General features: G+C 35.5%; 1 protein-coding gene across 1 annotated transcript in view; it reads left to right on the top strand.

The window, feature by feature from the left end:
- The window catches only part of LOC118264859 (unconventional myosin-XV), an 84972-nt gene that overhangs the window by 48468 nt on the left and 10820 nt on the right, over positions 1-25684 (top strand). Inside the window, 1 exon segment of the mRNA XM_050704820.1 lies at positions 21352-21704. Within this exon segment, the coding sequence (XP_050560777.1) occupies positions 21352-21704 (353 nt within the window).

The following is a 25684-nucleotide window of genomic DNA, read 5'->3' as shown; positions in this document are numbered from 1 at the left end:
GTGCGTAATTAGTACTGTTAGATGCGCTGGTTGCTAGCACACTCGTTACTATCTTGTGCTACTACTGGTTTAATGTAGGTATAACTTTAATTAAAAATAAACAAAACAGGCTCGTCATGCCTTCTATCCTCGAAGGGGTAGGCAGAGGTAATACCGTTGAACAAAGTACGCCCACTTTCCACAATTTATGTTGTAAGTCACATGTAATAATAGGTGAGAAGCGTATTGCCATATACCGGGCACGTTTCCAGACTCAGTGCTACTACTAAGAAATTTTCGAAAAACCGAAAAAGCCCAGTAATATTTCGCCCAACTCGAGAATCGAACTCGAGATTTCTTTCCCGGTAGTCGCACTTTCAATCACTCGGCCAATGAGCCAGACAGTAAACAAGACAATATAAGTTTAAATAAATTATCAACATGCAAATATAGGTAGGTAATCGAATTTAAAATAATTGATTACTTTGAAACATATACCTGACTGGTCTTAACTACACTCATAAACATAATATTACCTCTGGGTTTTAAAAACACGTTAACACGCGATTATACAAAGTTTGGTATAACTCTTATTCAATCAGTACTTACTACTTAATAACGGATTACGACAAAAGTGCGTATTAAACATTTATATTCGACATTCTACATTTTTACACGTTCCTTTTTTCAATCATATCAAACGCAATTTTACTACTTTAGCAAAACAAAATGTAGAATATTAGAGGCATCTCCAAATCTAAATGGGTCCGCGACATTGAATAATTTTACGTCCAAAATTGCGCTCTACACACTCAAAATACATACCCATTGCTTATAAAATTAGCTTAAAATACCAAATCTTACTAAAACCAAGCGCTCCAAATAAAGTAAATAAACAACAATACGGTTCATGGGCAAAGGAAATCCAAACGAATATTTTATAAGCAAAGACTACCTATCCATTCAGCCTAATTAGAGCCTTCAGCAATATGGCTACGTTGAAGTAAGCAATGGCCGCTCCCGTTAAATGGATCCGTTATGCTGACCGCTGCAGAAGTCTACCTGGTTCCGCTACACACGCCCGTCTGATAAATGACAGTGGATGTTACGCCTACACCGCGGTCGCCATCGCTGGAATGTTAGGCTGTACCATAGATAATGTTGTAAGTACTAGGCTGAATGCTGACGTTGCCTTAGTCCAATGACGCGAGCTGAGGAAGTTGATTTGATTTATTGGTGGGAAAATTACATGTACCTACGGAATACAGATTCGGTTGAACTATTGGTTCAACACTGTGAACGTGCTGAAAAGCAACTGACAATCAAATTACTAATGAAGCCTAGTTAGTTTTAATAAGGAACTCGCGTGTTAGTTCGTGTGTAATGATCATAACTATAAAGATATATTTTTTAATTAAAATATTGATTTATAGTTCACTTCCTCGCTGTTTGCTCTCAGCCGCTTCCACGTATTTATTATAACTTTATATTAAGGAAAACGCCTGAGAATTTCATTTAGATAAGTAATAAAAGCTTTTTGTAATGGCCGCTAATCTGTCAAAGCGTAAACTATATTTCTCACAGTTTCATCGCAGCGGGTGCCTAATTGACTAGGAATTGACATTTGACCGCGGTTTCTTTATTTTATATGGGCATTACATGGCAGGGCAAAACTTTATACCATTTATTTGTAAAACGCGATAATGTAATAATATATCTTGTATGTCAGTAAGTCCATATCTAATTTGACTCAGATCTCGTATTATAAATCATCACCATAACTCTCGTGTGTCATGAATTTCGTCTAAAATTTTATTGAATATAATATCTGCACACTTTTACAAGTAGGTAGTTCAACAATTAAGACGCAAGATTTAAGCCTAATAAAGAACAAATGCCTATTATATCAACGGCCATAGATTTAAAACTGACAGCGCATAGACAACTGCGATACATCCGTAGTATTCACATGCCGTGAAAGCCAATGAATGATCCTCACACGGTTTGCGTGAAAAGTAAATGTAAATTGTCAGATTTCCTCTCAATGATCATCAGCGTCGCGTTTGTTATGTACATTACGTTTGTGTATGTATTTTATGTACAAATGATCGTTGCAACATCTTACCATCGTCGCCCATCTTACGCGCTGATGGTAGTTGGTCAATATCATCCTTGGAAGAGTGTATGACTATATTCAAATACTCAAACGTCACTCAATTTTGATGCTCTCGAGAATAGTTTGTAAATGACAGAGATAGCGCAATATTTAAGTACCTACAACTTAAAATTGAGTAGCATTTCAGTTTTTGGGTGTAAATCATTGAACATTAAAACTGTGAATAAATTGAGCTAAAGTCATGACGTCATAGATTTTTCTAACATAAGTATGTATAACAAACTTATGCGCATTGAATCTGTGTGTAATATTGTGGTAATGTATTTGTTGAAGACGCAAAGAAAAACATTGAAAACGCAAAGACGCAGAAGAGAATTAGGTTTTTGATAACCAACGTGTGTACTACCTAATTATACCTAGTCGTAAAATGTAGATCTGTATTATTATGCATGCCTATATTTCGAAATTATTAGCAACTTTTATAGCGAGCGATACATTTTCTGATGACCTTTCATTAGAGAAATTCAACACCTAACGTTATGCATTTGTTGCTGACTACAAAATGTATATTCAAGTGTTTCTACATTCCAGAAAGCGACCATGATCTTTGTTCAGAAATAAATTAACATTCGATGTCAATTAACAAATAATTGGCTTAGTTATTTAAGTAACTGTTACAAAACATTTCATTATTTAATCAACTATTCAGATTAACAATCAACAATTCCAATGTCTTTCATTAAAACATGATCGTAAACAATTGGTGCATAATCAACATCGTTCAGATACACATAGACTACATCGAATACTTCCAGAAATGGATTACCTACTTTAAATTAAATGATGTCGTCACGACCTGCATGTCTCACGTACTTGGGCATAATATAATGAAACATGCAAGGTCAATCAATGTCACCTGAGATTCGTAACAATATGCAGCACAACAATAGTGATAAAAAGCCGCGTCCACCATAAGTCACCATCGACCTCAACCCGAGATGACAGCGACAGTGGGTAGTAGCGGCGCGCGCGCAGTCCCTCGGCAGCCGCGCACGCGCGCGCACCATGCAGCGCCCGCGCCTTTCGCTCGCGATGCGCGACAACTGGCGCCACCTGCAGCGTCTGTACGGCCTCGACCTCGACTGTGATGACTACTCACCCCCGCGACGCGCCCCCAGTCTAGACTCGCTCATCAACTCCTCGGAAGGCGCTGTATCCAGCGCAGATGCGTCCGCTCCTGAGGATTCTGACTCTGGAGCGGACACTCGCGCTGACCCAGAACCACCGCGCAGGAAAGCTCACTCTAACCCAGATAGGATAAAGAAATGCCCTCAAAGTTTCTCGTCATCGTCCAGTGGCCACATGGAGACGATACATGAAGAGACAACTGAGCCGAAAGTGTCTGTGAAAGAGATCCTCGCGAGATTTGAGAACCTTACTGAAAATACACAGGTAATGACAGTGTTTGTGTGTAGTGTTCCGGATGGAAATGAGGTGAACAGGTTTGAAAGCAATTTGTTATTAAGCTACGTGCTCCAGTTAGATGTTAGTGCTAACTGCAAATCGACATTTTCCATCGATTTCCTTAATCAGCTGTTTGAAAACAAATGTGTTGCAACGTGACATTACGAGATTCGTTTGGTCAAGATGTTTCACTGAATTTGATTGTGTTAGAGGTTTCACAAGAGTGCACCGTGTTGAAAATCTGTCGCTGACGATGACGATTATGAATGCATTATGTTTTTTTTGTATGTCGCATGATGCGCCAGCACTTTCCAATCAACGTCGATGATCTCGCTATGTAATCGATCTATTCATGAGCTCCAGTACCTACATTGTTAGTTGTGTAGATTTTTTTGTAATTGCCTTTGTCAACACGTCTCGTGACAATGACATCTAATTCAATTTCTTCTTCATTTGTTTACTAATTAGTAGTTAATTATCTCCGTGACATTTTAAATCCTGTCTAAATCCGTCTAACATATACTTGATAATTTGTGCATTCACGATCTGTGATCTCTCTCACTTTTTAAATAGGAATTATTTTGACATTGATCTATCGGTCTTTATGTTCTTGCATTAACACGACTTTTATTTCCTAGTTCATTAAGATAATATCTTCACCATTATAAACGACTATCGTTATTAACATTCGCCGCTCGCCGCCCATCTCCAAAAATATTATAGAAACTGCAATCCGTAGGTAATCACAATTTCGCAACATCACAACACAGATTTCGCTTATAATCATACATTCGTTTAAGTCTCTCAAACGATCTTCAAATTGTTGCAAATCATCAATGACCTTTAGCAATTACAATTACATATTCATAGCTTCGATACGTATTACGAAATAATTTAGGAAGCTGAAATTATCTAATAGTAATTGTTAGGCGATTAGCGCACGCGACAGGTATTTGAACAGGCGTGCACACCGCACATGACCCTTCACAAGTCAAGGCGAGGCGGTGGCGTGGTAACTAGAATTATTTCTTTGTGAGCTATGGGAACATTCGTCTAACTCTGAAAAACATTAAACTCGACTAGTTATCTAACAACGTTGTTATTTCTCTGTTAACAGCAAACCTTTGCTTCTAAATCATGGTAAAATCTGATAAAAATCACATTCTACAGCAGATAGCGATGAAGTTTACGACGCTACATTGATGTTCTAAAGCTTCTTTTGTTATTAATTATGCTCTCTACATATCTGCGCATGTTACCTTTATGGCCAGTTCCCGGTTCCAAGCTACTGAGCAGAACAAATTCAACATAAGCTCATATACCGACTTAATACCCTTTAATTAAAGCAACCAAGTCTCGTCAATAAACTTACATTGTTTTCCTACTTTAAAACAATCTTAAGGCCAGTAACCTAAATCAATGCTCAAGCACGAATCTTAATTAAAACTTGACAGATTTCCTATAATCATTTACTAAATCTAAATCTGAAATAAAGATGGTTCATGCTAAATTAAGAAATGATCTAAGTCGGACATTTCTTTATCAAGATTATTCATCAATTAAACAGTTTGGACACACTCATTTCAAGGTATACTTTTCTTTTTGACATTGGTGTCTAGACGCTACCGAACAGCTTCGTTTTACGTACAATATTTATCATTTTATTCCACTATATTCCTATGGCGATATCTGAACAGACTAATATTTACTTTCCATAATAATTAGACTGTCAAGTTCATAAAGTATTTTTAAGCTTTCCAAATCCGGAGTTGCGGAATACCTAACGGGTATACCGGGGCTCTGGCTCAAGGCAGGAGAAGTTATTGTACGATTTTTTCCCAGGAGAAGTCATAAAACCCTTAAAAAAAACCATTTTCCCAAATGGAGGAGGATCTCAATTCGGCCGGTATGTTTGTTTTTACAAATCCGAATGCTTTATCCAATCATTGAGTAATGAATCATCAGAACATGAACGCATTCAAATAAGAAGCAATTTCTTTCAGTTTGATATTATCTAGATTCTAGTTTGCAGACGGTCTTGGTCGGTTCCTCTCTAAATAGAATGTCACGATATCAAATATGTATTAAATAAAGAGTTAAAGCTGAAACGTAAATAATTGCCGTCCGTTTACAAGTCACGTCTTATGTAACGTAAATATTACGTTTATTTATATCTTTCGAATGATTCTTCATTTTACAGCCAGTTCGTAAAAACTGCATTACTTTTTTAATGAGATGACGAACTGTAAGGAAATTGTCGATGATTACGGTACAGCTGGGTAATACCAATTCTTTTTAACGGAATAGCGACAAGCACTTCTTAAATTTTATGTAAGTAACTAAGCTTCTAAAGAAACCTACATAAAGTCAATTTAATTGATTTCATTTAACATATTGTAGTTAGCTCCGTTACTCAGCTAAGCTATGTTTTTATATGGAAAGATGCGTGCTATGGATGGCTTTCCTACTATCGATGCATCGCATACTCGAGCTGTGCATCTTCCTCGCATACATAGCTTAGTATCAGTGGAAACGGTCACATAGTTTTACAGCTTAGCTATTACATCTTCGTAGCATAGCTACATAGCATATGCCTAATGGAAAGCACCGTAATGCTGTCATGGCATCAAAGCACGCACAATGGTGTTAACATTCGATCAGGCTGCCATCTATTGCGCAAGTAACGAATACAATTGAATTCTGCCGAACAACGTTAGCTCATCTGTCGAGATGGAATTTGAATGGATTATCACATCATTTCCTGTGCGTATTCATAGGTATTTGGCAATATATTGTTGTCACACAATTGAGCCTATACAGCGATATTTTTTTAGGTGTGCCAAAATTTTAATCTGATATTCATTACGTAAATTTAATAAACACGTTTTTTTGTTACGTTCAGTACAATAATCTCAAGTTATAACGGACGAAAGATGTCCAATGTGAAACAGATTATATGATCGTATGCCCTAAGATAGAAAGATTTTAGGAAACGTGTTCTTTTGCCGTTACAGAAGAAATTATGAAAATTATTCAAAGCCAAAAAAACTGTATATCTTTCAAAGAATCATCCCAAATTAATCACCAAAAACCGCTCTAAGTTTAGAGTTTGCTTTACGTTTAAAGTAATCCAAACGAGAGCGCGTTTTGAAGCGGGATTGTCTACAAAAAGCCATACGAATAAATAATAATGACTTGCTTTCCTTTCCTTCACCTCACAAGCATATTGAAACATATTGAATTTACGTTTACCACAATAAATTCCAATATCTCCCAGCAGAAGTGGCCATACTGACACGAATTACACTCTGAAATGTACCAACGTCATACCGCACTAATGTTGTTGTTCATTGTCTGTCACCGAGATTTTTCTCAGAAACATTCTTCTTAAACGGATAATGGAAATGGTAAGCACAAACATTATTTGTGTGTTGTTTTGACTGAAAAATTCCAAACTTTACTAATTATGTTCAGCTTGTTGTGAAAACAAGTCACGAATGTGTGCTATGTAAGCTATACAACGATTATCTCATTATTTGGTTTACTAGTCGTATCTTTGACATTGATTTTGGCAATCGGCATTATCCTCATAGCTCTGCTCAGTCTACTCTACCCTTTTTTAATGAACTGGCTCTCGTATATAATATGCTGGTTTTTCGGCAGCGAGTGATACATAATTATATCTCAATCGTCATCGTTCTTAATCGATGTAACAGCATGATCGATAATAAAAGCTTTCCTTTGTTTTATTATTCTTTTGAAGATAATTGAGTTTTTATCGATAATATTAGATGTATATAAGTGGTGTTAAAGAATGTTGATCGAAGAAATAATGTCATTTATGCTTCTATTGTGGGCTATTTAGGCACCTGAATAATTTTGTTTACTTGAACTATCTTATTGTGATATAGAAATACACACGCGCACATAGCCACCGATCATAAATTTGTCACAACGCGCTTCACAACGGCACAACCGATGACTGATTGTGTTGGCGATTCTAATATAAGGTTTCTTTTGTTATATCTAAGGTATTATTATACCCATATACCTTATGACGGGAACATCAATTTCAGTAATAACGGCATTAAAAGTGAAACACGTCACAGTCGCCGGCTGCGCGGGCGCACCGAGGGAAAGTTGATCATATGCGTGTGCGCTGTTAATGCTGTCAATACGAGCAAGTAGTACTTAATGTTGTGTGTTATTGTTGTGTTTGTATACACCTACGACATGTGTTTATGTAGACTACTATCTTGCACTGTTATTCATTTAAAAAATATTTTGTATTTTTTTAAACTGTTAAAGCGAAGTAGTCTTGTCACCGGCTTTAGTCAGTCAATCGATACTAGAGTTAGGAATTAATTGATGAGTAGACGAATGTTTATATACCTTTCTTTAATAATTAATAAATAATGGGTATAAAATAATAACAACGCAAAATACTAACAACACAGCTTATAAACCTTCAGAAAAGGTTCTAAATCACGGACTTCACTCAAAAATACAATTGCCCACCTGACTCACATATCATCAAATATGGCTTCATAACCTGTACTTATAAAACCCGTGTATTTGTCCACAACAAAGGACGATGAGGCTCATGCATAATGACGCGACACAATGCGACCAATAGCAAATTGTCTGCGTGACGAGACGCGGCGACAATCGCAAAGCTAATCGGACCGTGGTTCCGTTTCCTCTATGCTGGACACCCCGACACGGTTTGGCAAACGAATTAGCGATGCCGTGTGAATGTTGCTATCAACACTTTTTAGTTGTATCATCTTTTATAATTACGTGTTTTTTATGGTGAAAAATAAAATGCTTCGTCCAACTGTAAGATGTGTGGTGTTACTAAAGGAGCTGAGTACTGATAGTGCGAGAATATTGTTCAACTTTATGGCTCTAATTCATTGATCTCTGGTTGATTTATACACTGATTAAGCTACGATGGGTCCTAGAATCTGCTACTTAGCTATATATTGCAAGCTGCAACTGAAGAAAAGATATTTCTGTGTATTTTCGGGTCTACAAAGTGATCCGGAGTTGCGGACTGCCTAGCAGGTTACCGGGGCTCCGGCTCGGAAAGTAGGAGTATGAAACGGGGTGATTTTTAGTTAGTAAGAATCTGACACTCCCTCTTCCCAGTCCAAGGCAGTAGAAATCATTGGAAGACTTTCTCGAAAAAAAGGTCTAAAAATCTTTTATCTCACATTTTTTGTATTAAGCTGCTTGCTGCGTGAAGCAAAAAATATATTACTCTCAGTTAACGGATGCATGGATTATTAAGCAATAATGATACGCACATTTCATAAAATAATATTGATATCATCACCGTCGAAATTCTCTGCTGATTCCCAGAAGATGAAATTATAATTTATAAGTATTAAAAAATTCTTCACTGGAATCGATTCTTCCAACAATCTCATGGAAATCGGTTGCATGGCATCAGGCATGCGAGATCCGATCCTACGTGACCATGTATTAAAATATTTGTAACACTGCGACACGAATACTCGCCACACATATCGAGAATCGAGAGGTAAATCGATCTCGATCGTTATCGTTCTTAATCGATGTAACGGCATGATCGATAAAGCTTTCCTTTGTTTTATGATTACCTACTGCTATATTGTCTTTAAGATAATTGAGTTTTTATCGATATTATTATATTTAAATGGCGTTAAAAATGTTATTCATGCTTCTATTGTGGGCTATTTAGGCACCTGAATAATTTTGTTTACTTACTCTATCTATCTTATTGTTAGCATTGTTTTAAATGAAATTCATTCAAATAATTTCTTCACAATGAACATATTTAAAGCACAATGGGTTATATGAAATAATACAGTACATTTTTGGTTGATTTATCTTTAAATATCTACTATTGTCACCGTAAATTATAAGAGCATCTTATTGAAATTCGTAGTTTTTGGGTTGCATAACAAAACACCGCAAATGAAATAATAATGGCGATGTTTCCCGTCGGTCAGCGGTTTCAATCACTCGTAATGCATCTTAATCTAAGCGATCTCGTACAGGAAGCCTCTTGATTATGTTCACCATTCAATCCATTCATTCTTCCGGTCAATTGCAGTTCTTTTTTCTATAAAATTATCTTAGAAGTTCTAAATGTACAATCACAGGATAATGGTGTCTGTAATTTGCTTTGTTACTTTTGTTAGACATACAGTTCTTTAATACTTTGCTTAAATAACATTTAAAGTTAATAGTTATTTCAATGATTCAGCGTTATTCAATTGTTTTTGTTGACTTACGAAATCGTAGGCTTTGCATTTACTTGAGTTGAACAAAGTTCAAATTCTTTCCTTTTATAGTTACGAAGCTAAAAGACAAACAACATTATTTTTAAATTATACAGATTCAATGTATTTTGGGGTGGTTCACGTGACAGGTGCACCTTAATACACAGTAGATGCGCACGCGCCGATGCATGCTTCCTGTCCGTTAACCACGAACCCTTCTTGCGGCGATAAAGATGATCGGAGACCGGCGTCCGTTACTTAGGCTTGTATTTTATTTATTTATTTATTTGAAAAGCTTTATGCACATTATTAGGCTTTCATTGCCATCAAAAAACTGTTAAAGGGTTATTCCTCCACTAGCGTCGCTCAGCGTTGTCCGATATGGCGCCTAATGTATTAATACATGGGTTGACATAATTTCGTTGGCGTTTTCTGTCTATTTTGTGTTTTGTGTCACATAATGTGTTGTCTTTGTACACTGTGTACTTATGAGACCGGTGCTGCCACTCCTTCATCAAAACAACAAAGTTCCAGATAATTCCGCGTTAGATAACAATCAAGCCATTACTAATTTAATTTCCTCTAGCAAAGAGTTCGTTATGCTCTGTACCTATTTGGGGAAGTGTGACGTTTCACTTTTATGAATGAGTTTCGGGTGTAGGCATTACCACTTGCGTAGGAATAATTGTCAATATCAGTTAATTGTGGTTGCAAAGAGACCGTGACGCGGCCGCGGCGGCCTCTCTCTCGCTTTCCACACGTACGCTGTAAACGCACAATCTTGTGTTAATTCCACCTTAGGGCAACATCGTCATGTAATCTGCGGACATATGGAATTATGGACTGCGAAGTTATATTGCAATTGTCTTCAATTAAATCGAATCTGGTTTTGAATGAAACTAATTAAATAGTTCTTGTCTTGTTTCCGATAGTTTTACATTTAGGTAAATTACCCACAATATCTTGTTGGCTTTTGGTTCAGTTGTCAGTTTACAATTAGGTACTGCTGAGTTTCGAATTGAAGTCCCAAGATCAAGTAAAGATCTGGCTGCGGACGACCTAGCGGGTTACCGGGACTCTGGCTGAAACCAGAAGGAACGCGGTGGTTTTTAGTCAGTAAGAGTCTGACATTCCCTTTCGCCTTTCCCAAGGGGGAGAAGCCGTTAGATGACTTAAAAAAAAGATCAAGCAAATAGGATTTTCAATTGTTAAACCCGGTCTCTGAAGTTGCGACCAATTTTACACGTCCTCCATCATAATGGGGATGCATAATGCAGGACTCTATGCTAAGAATATTTCATTACAGTTTTAAACCAAATAACAAAACCTCTTTCATAAACTATAAACCGTAAACTATAAACCGTATTTATGTAACCAAGACTACCAAGACAAGTATTATATTGTAGGTACAGGATTAATTAATAATGTTGTAGATATAAGCTGATTACAGCATTTAAAGTCGATGACTGAAGGAAGTCTTACATTACAGCAAATTGCTCTAAACTGTCGTAGATTGTCATCCATCTTGCAACTTGTAAACTCCGCCTGTCGGTTAAAGTTCAAGGTGCTGTTATGTAATCTAGCTGTTTTTAGATAATAGCACTAATTATTTTTTTGTAATAACATAATTATCGAAAGGTTTTTGCTACTTATCCGGTTTGATTTAACAAATTTTGAGAATTTTAATTTGTTTTTGTTGAATCGTCGCCCAATTTTCCTATAATTAGCAGGATAATTGCAAAAGGAAGATGTTCGAATATTTGAAATACCCGCATGTTACTTAAACGTCAATTGACATTTAAAATATATTATCTGTGGTTGCATCTTTCTCTCTGCCCAATATGTCTGTGGTGTCATAGTTGTAGAAGTAAAGAGTTAAAATAAAAGTTTAAAAGATCAAAGTTTTCGTTCAATAACTGTTTTATTACAACAAAACTTTTCCTAAATAGGTACATAGTAGAGCTTATTAAGACAGAGATTCAAACAAAATCCCACTGTAACATATTAAAGTTCTTTATTTTTATTCTCCTTTCACACAACTGTCACCGACTAAATATTAAAAACATGGCGGCAACCTGTGACACATTGACAAATAGACTTATTGCATCGACAACGGAAAACATACATCGAATCTTATTTCATTAAGGAAGTCGGAAGTTCTATTATTAATATGTCATTTTTTATTAGTTTGATATTTTCACACAGAAGTGCAGTTTTTAATAAACTGTAAGTCTTTTGTATAAGAAAATGTTCGTAACGACCTTTCATCTCGTAACAGCTTGCTCGCCTTGACTGCACTGCTCCTCACTGTTAGTGCAAGTATCTATTTTATAAACAGCATCAATACTTAAGCTGTATATTCACACAATGGATATAAAGGTGCGTCTACAACATAGGGCTTAGTGCAAATGTCGATATTTCTCACTTTGAGCCGTTAACGGCGTATGCATTATGTGCGCCGAAAATACACCTTTGCGTATTTGCTTTTAGAAATTACCGTTTATAGTCAAAATACACGAACAAAAGGATATTTGTAGCCCTAAGTATTTTTCATAATAATATCTATTGCTTGAAATATAAAAACTAATCAGTCATTTACCGTCCTTAATACTCATCATCGATCGTTGACGAATGTCCTCAGTCTATCTAATAAATCCATATATACCTTATATTTCAATTGGTAATATTTGTACTAAACTCGTAGAAGATTCTAGAATCATTTCGTATAGCAATCGTGATGCTATGCTCACTCATATTTCACGGTGAGTCTCTGATCTCGGCATGATAACAGGTGCGCAGAGAAAGCAAAAGGCTATTTCGGTCCATAATAGAGATATTACAGAATCACACACTTACAACTAATTCTATATGTTTACGACAATCGTAACGTACATTTTAACACCAAAAATATAGCTTTATAACTCACACTGTAATTGGGAAAATAAAAGAGAGATAATTTGGGAGATAAGTGTTTATAGAAACTGTGAAAAGAAAGGGCGAAATGTAAAAGTCTAATTGCCTTTTATGATGACGAAACCTTGAAAAGTTGCTGCTTTATGGAGAAAATGACTTAAGGAAGACTCTCAATTCACTATAACTACTGTGCCTCTAGCCAAATGTCTCTTTAGCTCGACAGAGCTAGAAAACTCAGTATGGGGATTTTACTACAAGTGTCAAAATTTGTGGTAATCTGTACAATTTAGTTTTCTATTCTACAAGTAGACATGCGCTAAATGCCATTTGGCTAAAGGCTCTGGTGTGGTCACATAAGCCCCTGTAAGTGGCACCTATAAGGGGTCCTCAACGCCTGTTATGCCACATTCCTAAGCAAGAAGGCCTATGATGCATGGTTTGCCCATCTGTACTAAGAATTTCGTAACTTTCAACTAGTCCATAAGACCTTTTCTATCCGTAAAATAATTGCTTTAAAACTACTAACACTCAGATAAACACAGTTGAAGGTATTCCCTTGAGCTTCATTTTTTACAACCTTCTGCAAAGGTTCCTATACAAATACAATGCATAGGTTTCACCGTAGCTAACTATCAACTATGGTTTTTATCAATTACTTGACATGAATGGTGGTTTACGCAAACAAACATTGACCTTCGGTGCTTGGTACTGCGTTGGGCATCATTTATTAAATCTTCTGTTTCTAGTTAACTTTAGTCTTTCTTTGATTGTAATTTGCTCAAAATAATATTGTATTGTATTTATGTAAATTATAATGAAAGTAATTCATTTACTTTCGCATTCTCTATTTCTGTATACCCATTATTTTTGAGGGGGGAAATTGTCCTGGTTCTTCTCCCGCCTTTGGTGAAGCGACAGGGAGTGTCACACTCTGACTGACTAAAAATCATACCCGTTCCTTCTCCTGCTTTGAGCCGGAGCCCCGGTAACTGTTACGTTATCCGTAGCTCCGGATCGGGCAGCAGCTCTACTGGACCCAATCTGTCTTTTGTATACCTTGCGTCTGCACCCTCTCGTTCAACATAAATGTGGTTTTAATTTAGTTATTGTATTGTTATTATAACTTACGACTTAAGTAACTAACTACTCTTATAACTGAATTCTGTAGTTTGATAATGTCCTTAAACCCCCGTAACACCTAAAACGTTTGTTATCCTAAAACTAATTGTTAACAAATACATAATGTATATTCTGTGGTGCAGTTTGTCCTTGACATATTGTCATCAGCTTTAGAATAAATCGGCGTTGGAATGTACTCTGTGTTCGTTTGATACAACACAATGGGATATGACCTTGCTGTTTTTAATTGTTAACTTTGAGCAATCAAATAAATGTTTACTATAATTATACGTATAATATATATTATATTTGTGTGACTTGCTTTTCGTAAATACGAAATTGAAGATGATTTAAGGTGATTGACAGTAATTAGCTTCCGATGCCTTTAAAATATAAAACCCTTGTCATATTAAAAAAATACTGAATGAAAATCCATGACTGTCTCATTGGTCGAGTGTTCGCAAGTGCGACTACCGGACAAAGGTCTTGGATTCGATTCCCGCGTCGGGCAAAGTACTGCTGTACTTTTCGACATTTATACAAAACTACATTTTCTAGAACCCATAAAAACATATCCCACCCAAAACATAAATGTGAAAGGATGCCAAGTTCGATAATATTGGAATGCTTCGCCTATAAAAGAAGTGAATCTAAATAAGTACTTCCATACACAGACCTCAGTTAAAAATGATATAACCTTTTCACACACTATTACTAAACGCAATTCAAGTATATAATTTTCTATTAAAACTTGCTTATTCATTTAAAGGTCTGTGTAAACTTGGTACTTATTTAGATCTCACTTCTTTTATATTCCAATATTATCGACTTGGCATCTTTCACATTTATGTTTTGGTGGGATTTCATTTATTTTTGTAAGGTCTTTTTTTCTTATTTTACTTTACTTTGACTAAATACAAACCTTGTAACGAATTTTAGGTCGGTACGAACATTGGAAGATATAGGTAATTTTTTAGTTTTAGTTCCTTAGGGGTATGAATTTACACCTTCATTATTTTTAAAACCGACTCACACTTGGCCATTTTCAGATTTTTTCCTTTACCTTGACCTAAAGACCTACCTCCATGCCAAATTTCAAGTCAATACGACTATTGGAAGTGGTCTAGGATTTTGATGAGTGAGTGAGTCAGTCAGTGAGTGTATAGTAAAAATAGCGATTTTCTGATATCAATATCTCAAGATCTACAATAGGTACATTAATGAAATTTTGTATTTTAGATAAGTAAGTAGATCTCGATAGATACTAGAAATTTCATATGCGTAGATAAAATAGATCTTGAGTTATAGGTGGGTCGAACTTGGCCCGAAATGGTTCGTGTAATATAACCCACGGCCGGTGTGTCGGTTTTTTTGCTCGAACTTGGCGGACACACTGCCGTGTGTCTAGATTAGGTTCTACTACGTATGCCTCATAATTTCTCTGAAAACTGGTCTAGATTATAAACGATATAGGTATCAACGTTTAGTTAGAGGAAAGCATTAATAAGCAAGGAAAGGTTTTATTTATTACACATACCTATTGGAAAAGTGAAGGTAGAACTAACATTCAGTAACTGGTTAGGACGATGTTTGCAGAAAAACCTGCGGAGCACTTCCGGATTAGTACTAGGTGCTACGTAGGTACATTATGTATGTATCTATGTACTACATTAGTATCTAATAGACGAAATATACTTTCAAAGTCAAAGTCAAAATTGTTTATTTCAAATAGAACGGAAAGGCGCTTTTGAACATCAAAGCAAATATACAATATCAAAAAATAACAAAATGTTTGTCTGTCGGTCAGTCCTCTAGTGAAGCTATTTGCTCGTTCCAAAGTGTAGATTCCTATGGAGAAGAATGAGCAAGAAACTCCATAGGTTACTCTTCAATAATGTTCTCAATAAAGTTCACATTATTCCTTAGTTCTTTGTTATATTTCGACTTATTCAAGTTGTTGTTGCTAAATTATATAATCGGTTAATTAATGATCTTGTTTTTAAACTACCTATAGACAAAAAGCGGACTTGATTGATTAAGTGTCAAATTATAATTTTGTAGCAAATTATATCATTCGCTGTTATTGTTTTTTGCAGTATTTGTATTCATGGTTTATTCATTAAATCTGATTGCGTATTATTTGTTGAGGTGGTCTAGAAATAATGTTATGAAAAAAATAGTAACATACAGTTTTTTACATGTTTTTCGTTGCAACCTAAAGTTTCTCTCTCCTTGTCGATAGGTATAAGATTTATACTTCTGCTTAATTCTAAATAGCCGAACATATTTAACGAATCTTAAAGTTCGTAATAAAATTACATACCATAAGATTATTTAGACACCACTGAAAATATCGCGGGGAAACCTGGGCTTATAATTTCTAATTTTCCGTGTGAGAAGTGGCTTTTGGTCAGCAGTGACCACACAATAGGCTGTTGATGTGTGATGTGGTGTATCATATATATAGGTGTCTATTGTGTTAAAACTTTTGCTACCTATGCCGAGTATGTAACCTAATTCAAAGGTAACCCAACTCACTGAAGAAGGTAGTATTTGTCTCCTAGTTTCTTCAGTTACTAGTGAACTTCCAATTCAGTCGTGTTACATTTTGTCGCAGATGCGCTAAGTACACGATAAATAAATATTGTAGGTCATGTTCGTTGTTTAATTAGATATTTTCTATTATATGTGTCACTTTGACTTGGTGATAGATTTATTCACAGATATTTCTAACGGATGTTTAGACGTTTAGACGTAGGTTCTCTGTGATCTGTTAACCATTTTTATGTTATAGTTAATTTAGTATACCTCACGATAGTTATAGCAAAAATATGTTTTGAATACCAGTTTTTACGAGAATAATTTTCGTAATAAACATAAGCATTGTCTGTATAAGACAAATAGAATTGTATAACTTCTGTTACTCCCAGATATTCTCTTCATCTGAGACCACTACTTCGGTCACTTCACCATAGTTAAGCAACATACAGCAGTTCACCATAACAATGCGTGAATTTGTTAAAAACATTGCATCACGCAACATAACTACAAGTTACTCTCTGTACCGTTCAAATCAATACACAACAGACCATGGCGATATAACAGCTGCATGGCAAACGCATGTGATTCACAGTACAATGGCTTCTTCAAGGGAAATGTATTCATTAATCGATAAAGGAAAAGCTCTTACTCAACTTTCACAAACCGCTACCAGTATTCGACCACACCCACTGTTACATGTTCCATCGCCGTTCGTGTGTGGAAGCTAATCAATTCGCGCTCCACTGAACGTGAAATGGATGATGGGGCAATCGATAATGTAATCGATATTATTTGTGAAGGTGCTAATCGATTGCCGGTTACTTCGAAGATTGTATGTGGAGATCTTACTTTGCTAAGCTACGGTTGAATGACTTTAGTTAGGAGATCTGGTTTTAACTAGATTCTGAGTTGCAACATGCATATTATTGAATTTAGGAAAGTTTGCTAACATTCATTTTAATTGGTAATCTAGTGGTTAAATAACCTATTGGTTACATTTTAACTTAACTTTGTTTAGTTATGTAACACATAATTTAGTTATTGACGCAAAATAACATTTCGATAACAATAATTTAAATACTACACAATATATTATGTATACACAAGTACTTAATCATGATTTTCATGATACCAATTTATTTTCCTCTGCGTTGAATACTAAAACAGCACCTATTAAATGAGAAATACTTTATTTCAAACTGCATAATGCATACCTAAGTACTTACCTATGCTATAAAGACTCATTTTACCCTTAATGATAGTTATAATTAGTATTCTAATAAGCATTTTCAATTAGAAACGTTTTACTATCATTAGATGTCTCTGAACAAGTATTGAATGCACTTGTTCAACAAATATGTTTATTGGCATTCGTAGCGAAAGTCGACCAGCATCGGCAACTTGCTATTTATCCTTTGAATAATTTCACGTAAGAAGAAAATATCGCAACTATCGGCTTTTCCATTTGATCGAAGTTATTTGAGAAATGCTTAGTTGTTTGTGTTCAAGTTGACAGTGACAAAGTGTGCTTATATGCAAGACTGGCATAGCTAAGTTTTAGACCTTAAGTACCTAAGGCACAAAAAGATGAACAGATTTGCTTTCGCAATTGGAATATTAATTGAAATCGAAATGAGGGCTACTGTTTGTTTGTTCAATGTAGCGCTATAAATGTAGCGTCAGATCTTTTTGCCCAATAAAGAATTGGCTTGTATCAAACCAGTCAACATTATATATCTACCGTAATTGAGCAAACAGACCTCAAAGACCTTAGGTAACCAAATAAACACTAATCCTTAAAGGCACAGGTGACAGTGACTTAATATAATGGGGTTGTCATATCCAAGATAAAAACTCCAAATATATATAAAAAAAACAGATTAAAAAGGCCTCTATGTTTACATTAACACACCTATTGTTCAATATAATCAATGCAAGTAAAATAAATCGATGCATTAATAAACGGAACTATAAATTGATACACTAGACATTAAGTAAAAACTGTTTCCCGTACAAACTAGTACCTACAGTACGCGCATTGCATCGGTTCCCGGAGACGCATCTATATTTCCTAGAGCAGGTCAACCCCGGCTTGTAACAGCATGTCAAGCCAACCCCGCCTGTCAAAGTCCTGTAATACATTTTCAACTTTATTCTCATAGTAATAGAGTTGGGAGTTTGAAGGAATGGGTGGGATGGCTTTATGTGCTGTGTCTGCACTAGTTACGGCCAGTCTGTAGTCTAGTCTGGCGAACTGGTATCGCCATATCATGATGTATCAGCCACGTTAAGGCTGGCAGTTTGCTTTATCTCAAGATTTACACCTAAATTAGTTACATTTTTCTACTAAAACTATAGAATGATCAGTCCAAACACTATCTAGATTTGCACTTTGCCTGGTAATAAAGTCGTCAAACCGTCATAATCTCACAATAGGACATATAAAATAACTGAAAACCCAATAGATCCTATAAACGACATATTATATTATTTTATAGAGATATAAATTCAAATTGTAGAACGAATCAGTACGTAAGCCATCATATGCGTGCGGTGCTGCCATCTACTCGTAATATCTGACATTAGAAACGTCGTGCACATTTCACACGCATTGGTAGATGTCGCTACTACGCCAAATACCGCCAAAAGTAGAAAATAATGGTATTAATAACCAGTAAATATATTTTACCGTACCATTACTATGTAAATATGTCTTAACCTATATTTTTTTTGTAGGAAGATATTTGTATGCATAGTCATTAGTATTCATGTAGGCTTTATTTAACTAGGTGGATGCGTTAACTGGTAGGTTGCGTCAGTTCATGTTTTATGTTCCATATTCAAATGCCGTGCTGATTTAATAAGGTTTACGTTACAAGTAACAATGTAAGTACTTCTATTTATGTATGACATACAGCCTGTTTAACTTGAATTGTTTCTTTTTGATGAGCATGTATTCGGTTAAAAAGACTATAGTGCTCATGATTTTAGGCTACCGTGAGTAAAAATCAATAAGTTGCACCGTAATCTGATGAATATTTAATTTGTTTTTTTAACAGTGAAAATACGCAGTTAATCAAGTTATTTTTGAATAGTTTAAAATAGCAACAGTTCCGCTAAGTAAAAGCTACTCTATTCTATCTAGTTCATATTTTCTGATCTGTCGGTTATGTAAAAACCGTCGGATAATCCACAATTATCATAATTATTCAATATAATGAGCTGTACGAGCGTAAAAATAAATCAGGCCTAGCGGACCGCGTCTACCATAAATATTTTCCATTCATGGTAAGAATAAATCGATTAAAAAGACTAAAAGAATTTGTGTTACGAAAGAAATTAGCGATTAATCGGAGCGAGCACACATATACTTGCATCAATATTTATAAAGATGGTGGCGGTGGCTCGGGTGCGGCGGCGCGCGCATACCACCGCTGCACTTCGCGAATGCAGTGCGGAAATTGCACTATTTAAAAAAAAACAATAGAAATTTAATAATCGATTTTTTGTATCGCGAAAGTGGCAACATTGATTTGCTTAGAACATATTTCGAAAAGTAACGTTGTATTTTAAAGTGCTTGCGAATATTAACGAACCGTGTTTAAATGTGTGCTGGTGACCGAAATATTACTGAAAAATGGAAAACTTTTACGATGTTATCAGGACGCTCAGTAGAAAAACTTTGAAACGAAAACCAAAGGTAACATGATCTTAGTATAAGAAGTAATAGGTACGAAAGGATTAATTCACATTGACCTACATTGTGATTATAAAATAGTAAATACATAAGGCCGTCTTTATTACTTCATTACTTTTTCATTAGGTTTTTATTAGTGTTTATTTATTTTATATCTTGTTACGTAACTTGGGTAATTATTGTATTGGTGGGGCCACCGAAGAAATTTTATTGCTTAATTAATTTATAGATTGGTACTATACAGTCGCTGACAGCTGTAATATTTAGTTTTTGTTGTAACAATGAACTGATTGTCACAGTTAGTTACTATCGTTATTAATATGTGGTGTTATATTTCGTAATTTACTACCTATAACAATTGCCTATTAATGGATTACTATTGGGTCAAGCTATAGACACATGCCTAAAACCATAGAGTCCAGAAGGCCCACATTTGAAGGCTTTTAAAAAGCAAGAGTTTAAACCAATTTTCTTCTTTAAAGAGAACTGTCTTTAAAGAATTCTGAATCGACTGACTGTTTTTATTTCTCTCTCCATACTGAATTCGCCTTTGCATTATTGTAAAATGTATTGACCGTGGAATTTGATGTTATGTCCTTTTTGGTCTAATAGCCACAAACAACTGCGAACATAAATTTACTGATTCTATTATTGTAATTGTCAAGAATATTTACTCAGTAGAACGTAACTAGATTAACTCGTCAGAAATAGGTGAACCTGTTAGCAAGTAACCTGTACAAAGCTAAGTTAAATAATACAATTGTAATTAGTTATAACTATCGGTAATAAGTATTCCCCTTAATAAAATTTTCTGATACATAGTAACGAATCGGTACAATCCACTAATTAAAAAGTAAGTAATCAGTACGTACAATTGAGGAAATTGAAAAAAGAATATAAAATTATTGTAACGAATCAAACGCAGTAAATCATATCACCCGGTTTCTATTGAAAATCATCCGTAGATATAGAGTCCAAGCAACGGGTCCACCGCAGTAAAACTGATTTATTTAGCGATCGTGCGCGCGCGCACATTCACGCTTTCCTGATCTCCAGCGATGTACCGACACCGGCCGAGTGCCGAGTACCGCAATCAGATGCCAATGTTCAGATTCTTTCGTTGGAAACGTAAAACGAAAAAAAACTTGTCATATTGTTAGGCAGAACGTTTAAAATCTGTAGAAATAATTGAAAACAAACTAGTCAATTGTAATAAATCGAGTTTTACTAACCCAAAGCTTTTATTGTTACAGGTTCAACCCAAACCTACCACAAATGGAGTTACAAAGGAACGCGTCTCAGAACGAGAAACTAGAGAGACGAGAGAGTCCAGAGACTCTAGGGACTCTCGGGAAATACGCGAGTTACGAGAAACGAGAGATTCCAGAGAAGAGACGGACCATGTCGAGAGGAGAGCGCAGACTACATCGCCAGTACCACGAGAAAGAGATAGAGAACGAGAGAGGGAGAGGGACCGTGACAGAGATAGAGACAGGGAACGAGAGAGGGAGATGAGAGAAGAGAGGAGAGACCAGTCAACGCCACAGCACGACGGCAGACATCCGCTGTTGCAGTTTGCCGTCGACCATTTCAGACAGAGCCCAGAGTGAGTACATGTTGATGTTTACTGAACCTCTCTCTCACTACATAATGGTCAAAGTAGTGTCAGGTATCTTTCCTTACGCAAAAATAGCCTATTGTTGTAACTTAGTACGGCCAAGAAGTTGTAATTTCCTGCGTGTGAAGAAATGCTGTCACTTTACGCAATTTAGGTCTCAATTTTCAATGCGTCTATTTCTTTGCTAAGTATATTCTCGACGAGTAAATAGAAAGTTGATAATGACGTTAAAATGACAGAATTGAAAGTTCTACAAGCACTAAACAATCCAATCACACGTTGGAGGCGCATTTACGCTTTTAAAATGCAATTTGTTGCATAAAGATGTTAGGCGTAGACTCCAAACAATCGTTCTGCTTGATAATCTATTCTTTATTTTACTGACCTATTGGCAATACGTTAGCTTAGTTTAGTTTCGAGACTTATGTTTTTATTTCGATTTTTTTTTATTCGGCTTGTAAGTCTACGATGCTTCTTTCGTAAATTAATCACGTCAGCGACATCTGTCTTTAGCCGCTTGTACTAATTGTGACACATGTCAGAGAAGAGACATGTCGTGCACAGAATTTCTTTTGAAAATATTTTCTTAATTATTGTTGTTATTGTTGTAAATTGATTGATGATGATTGATGAACTGAGTGTCACTTTGAAAATGTTTTATACGATATAGCAGTTTTTTCGCAAAATCTTCATTTGATAGTTCATACGTTCATACATGATGTCAAGATGTCGCTTTAGTCTCCTGATACTACATAAATCGTAAAACTTTATCTGGTACTAATTTATTTGCTCCTAATGTCTTATGGTGCATCTTTTAAAAATGTCACTTTGGTAACCACAGGAAAATCAAACATTTTGAAATATTTAATCCGTTTGTGTTTTGAAAAGTTCCAACATCAGTGTTGCCTAAAAATAATTGCCGAATTAATGTTGCCTAACTGGAAAATGGGTAATTGTTGTTAAACTACCTACCTAATTGAGAAGCGATGTACGAACGTTGTTCACAGTTTAAACCTATCACGCGATTGATTTATTAGAGCAGTTTTTAATTGGAAAATACATAAAAAATACGTAATTAGTAACTTAAAAGTTACTGTATCGAAGAAATAAAGACTTATTATTCTGTGCTACCGTGTTCGAAGATATATGTATATAAAAATATACTTTGGTCTCTAACTCTGTCCAAATTAATTTAATTACCAATTATGATGTATTGACTCTGAAACCATCTACATAAACCATGAAAATGAGTGTAACCAGCCATAAAATTAAATCGCTTAACGTTATTTTTTTACGAAGTTTATTCAATTTTAACAGTAGATGTATCTACAATAACAATGCTTTCTAAAAAAGCCGTGGGTAACAGTTTTACATTGAATGCAGGATTCCTACGTATTCCAGGTATCTTCGGAATACTTTTTATTTGTGATTCGTTAATGGAAATGTATAGGGTTGCTACCGGAGCTACTACCTAATCTATGTAGTATGCCTAAGTGCTTGAGTTTTCATAAATTATTAATATTTCCTCATTCCACCAATATCTTATCTTCCATTGCCATTTCTGCTTATTTGACAATAAGCATTTATTTTACTACAGATATATTAATATATACAGATATATAGATGATGTATATGATGTATACTATAGATTATGAGTTAGATGGTGTCAATGATCCTCAATTCAAGGAATGATTTTGCCTATACTTAGGTATATCATAATCATTTTTAACGCCTACGCAAAATGCATGCTGCAATTGTCGTAGATTGGACTCATGATTTGGCAACTTTTATGAGTATCTAATCATTCCTAATTTATTTCGTAAATGTTGCAAGTTTGTTTCCTTTGCCAATATTATCTTCACAAGTAATCTCATTTACCTTTGTTGATGCTCAGCCTGGCCAGATCCAATAGCTTCTAATTGAACAGCGCAATATGCCATTGTTTTACTTTGCAATTGATTTGATTAAAGGTTGGTTAATAATTAGTTAAGATTAATTAGCAATGGTATTGTATTTTTCTATGACAAGTTTATTTCATTTTGTAACGGACTCTTGAAATGCTGTTTAATTTATTAGCGCTTCAGACTGACACTGTGGCTTACTTCAAATCTGTCAGTCACGTCTTTCCCACCTTCATTCGTCTCAAATGGTAATTTGTTGCAGCATACCATTAAAATTTGTTTCTAATTATTGCAATTTCGGTTATCTTGATAAATCTGGACTCCTTACCAAATATTAATCCAAAGTAACGATACGTTCTGCTTTCCACGGAACAATGGCGGCTGTCGGTGTTACACTTTAGTTGTTTTGTTATATCATAATAATGCTGCGCTCGAGAGAACGGAAAATATCTTAATTTCTACTTCCCTGTGAAGTTATGCTTACCTATTGCAAAACATATCCATCTATTTCAGCAAAATCCTTTCAACTGTACAGATTTAAAGATTATTGTAATGTTGCAATAACGCAGTGTCGTTTGCATCTGATCCGTCATCCCACAGTCGCCTGCTTGGCCCAGTTAAAAAAGAAAACAAAAGCTTTTTCGTAATGAATTTTCATTATGAAGCAACGTCTTTGTAAACGAGATTCGGTTGCAATTTTACAAAAACAATGCGCCATAAAAACAGCTTGGTAAAAAGTAGAGCAGCCCTAGTTAGTTGATGAGCACCGTTGGCGTGGAACGCACCTGAGAGGTCGCGGGGCACTCGTCGCCAGAGCAAGTGTAACCTTCGGCCATGCCGTGTGCACTCGCAGAGCGAATCAAACACCGAGTGCAAGTATCCAATATATTTCCAACTTACCTCCATTTACAAACGTCACCTTCATTTCTGTATTAGCAATTTGTCAGCCCGTTCCCGGTTACAGTGTGCGTCTAATTAATGCCGTGTGTTGTGTGTGTTTAATTGGTGTTTTGTAGTAATTACTGTTATTAATAGTGTATGTGTTTCCGTCAGTGTTTCCGTCAGTTAGGTGCTTTAAGTGGCTCGATAAGTTTTGTTGCAGTTTTTTTCTTTCAATTGTAAGAACTGCGTGACATGGTGTAAACCTTTCAACGTTTTATAGATTATTTATCATGAATATTAACAAAATCTTTATGATAATTTTCCAATCAACATTAATACAAATGACAACATTGACACAAATGAAAATAAAGCTATCAATGACCAACTAAACTCAAAACTAGGCATAAAGAATCGCGTAACATCTTAATAATCCGAATAATGACGTTACCGGTAAATACGTTAACACTAGCAACGTTTTGAAAGCCGAAATGAATCGTTAAATTATTCAAAATTTACTTCCTCGGCGTTGAGCGCTTTCCCCGATACGTTTAGTCGGTGATCGGCCGTCGGACGATGTCGATGGAGTCGCTGGGCGAGAGCAACACAGACATGACTGAAGACAGTCTGTCAAGTGACGATTTTGACGAATATGGTCTATCGTTCGATGATGATAGCGGGACCGAGTTACTGTGAGAGTCTTTTTGTTTTGTGATTTGTGCCTGTTTTCGTGGAAAGTTGATAATTGTGTTTTTGTTTACTTCTGTTTTTTTTTTTATTGTGGCTACACTTGTGTGGAATGTCAGTTAGTTGTCACGGTAATTAATTAGAGTGGCGCTAGTGTGTTACTGTGGCGCGCTTGGCTGAGTAATCATAACAAAGCTTGTCAATCATATGCGTCTATTTTAAATGCGAAAGCAACCATCCATACATCAACTACTAGAAATATTTGTATAATTATTTTAATTTACTTCGTTAATTGTTCATTTATTTACTGAATTTTATTAATAAGTTTAACTAGAAGTTTAAATTACATTAAACCTGATTAAGTCATCCTTTAATAAATATTATGCACTGCGAACTGCGAAGGTACGATCGGCAACCCTAACCTCTGAGCAGTATTTTGTTCTGTTTACAAGATGATCAATGACATTATGGTATCTACATAGCATATATCTAAAATCTACA

Source organism: Spodoptera frugiperda, chromosome 26, assembly GCF_023101765.2.
Source record: "Spodoptera frugiperda isolate SF20-4 chromosome 26, AGI-APGP_CSIRO_Sfru_2.0, whole genome shotgun sequence".
NCBI classification, from domain to species: Eukaryota; Metazoa; Arthropoda; class Insecta; order Lepidoptera; family Noctuidae; genus Spodoptera; species Spodoptera frugiperda.
This window is presented reverse-complemented; position numbering and strand designations above follow the sequence as displayed.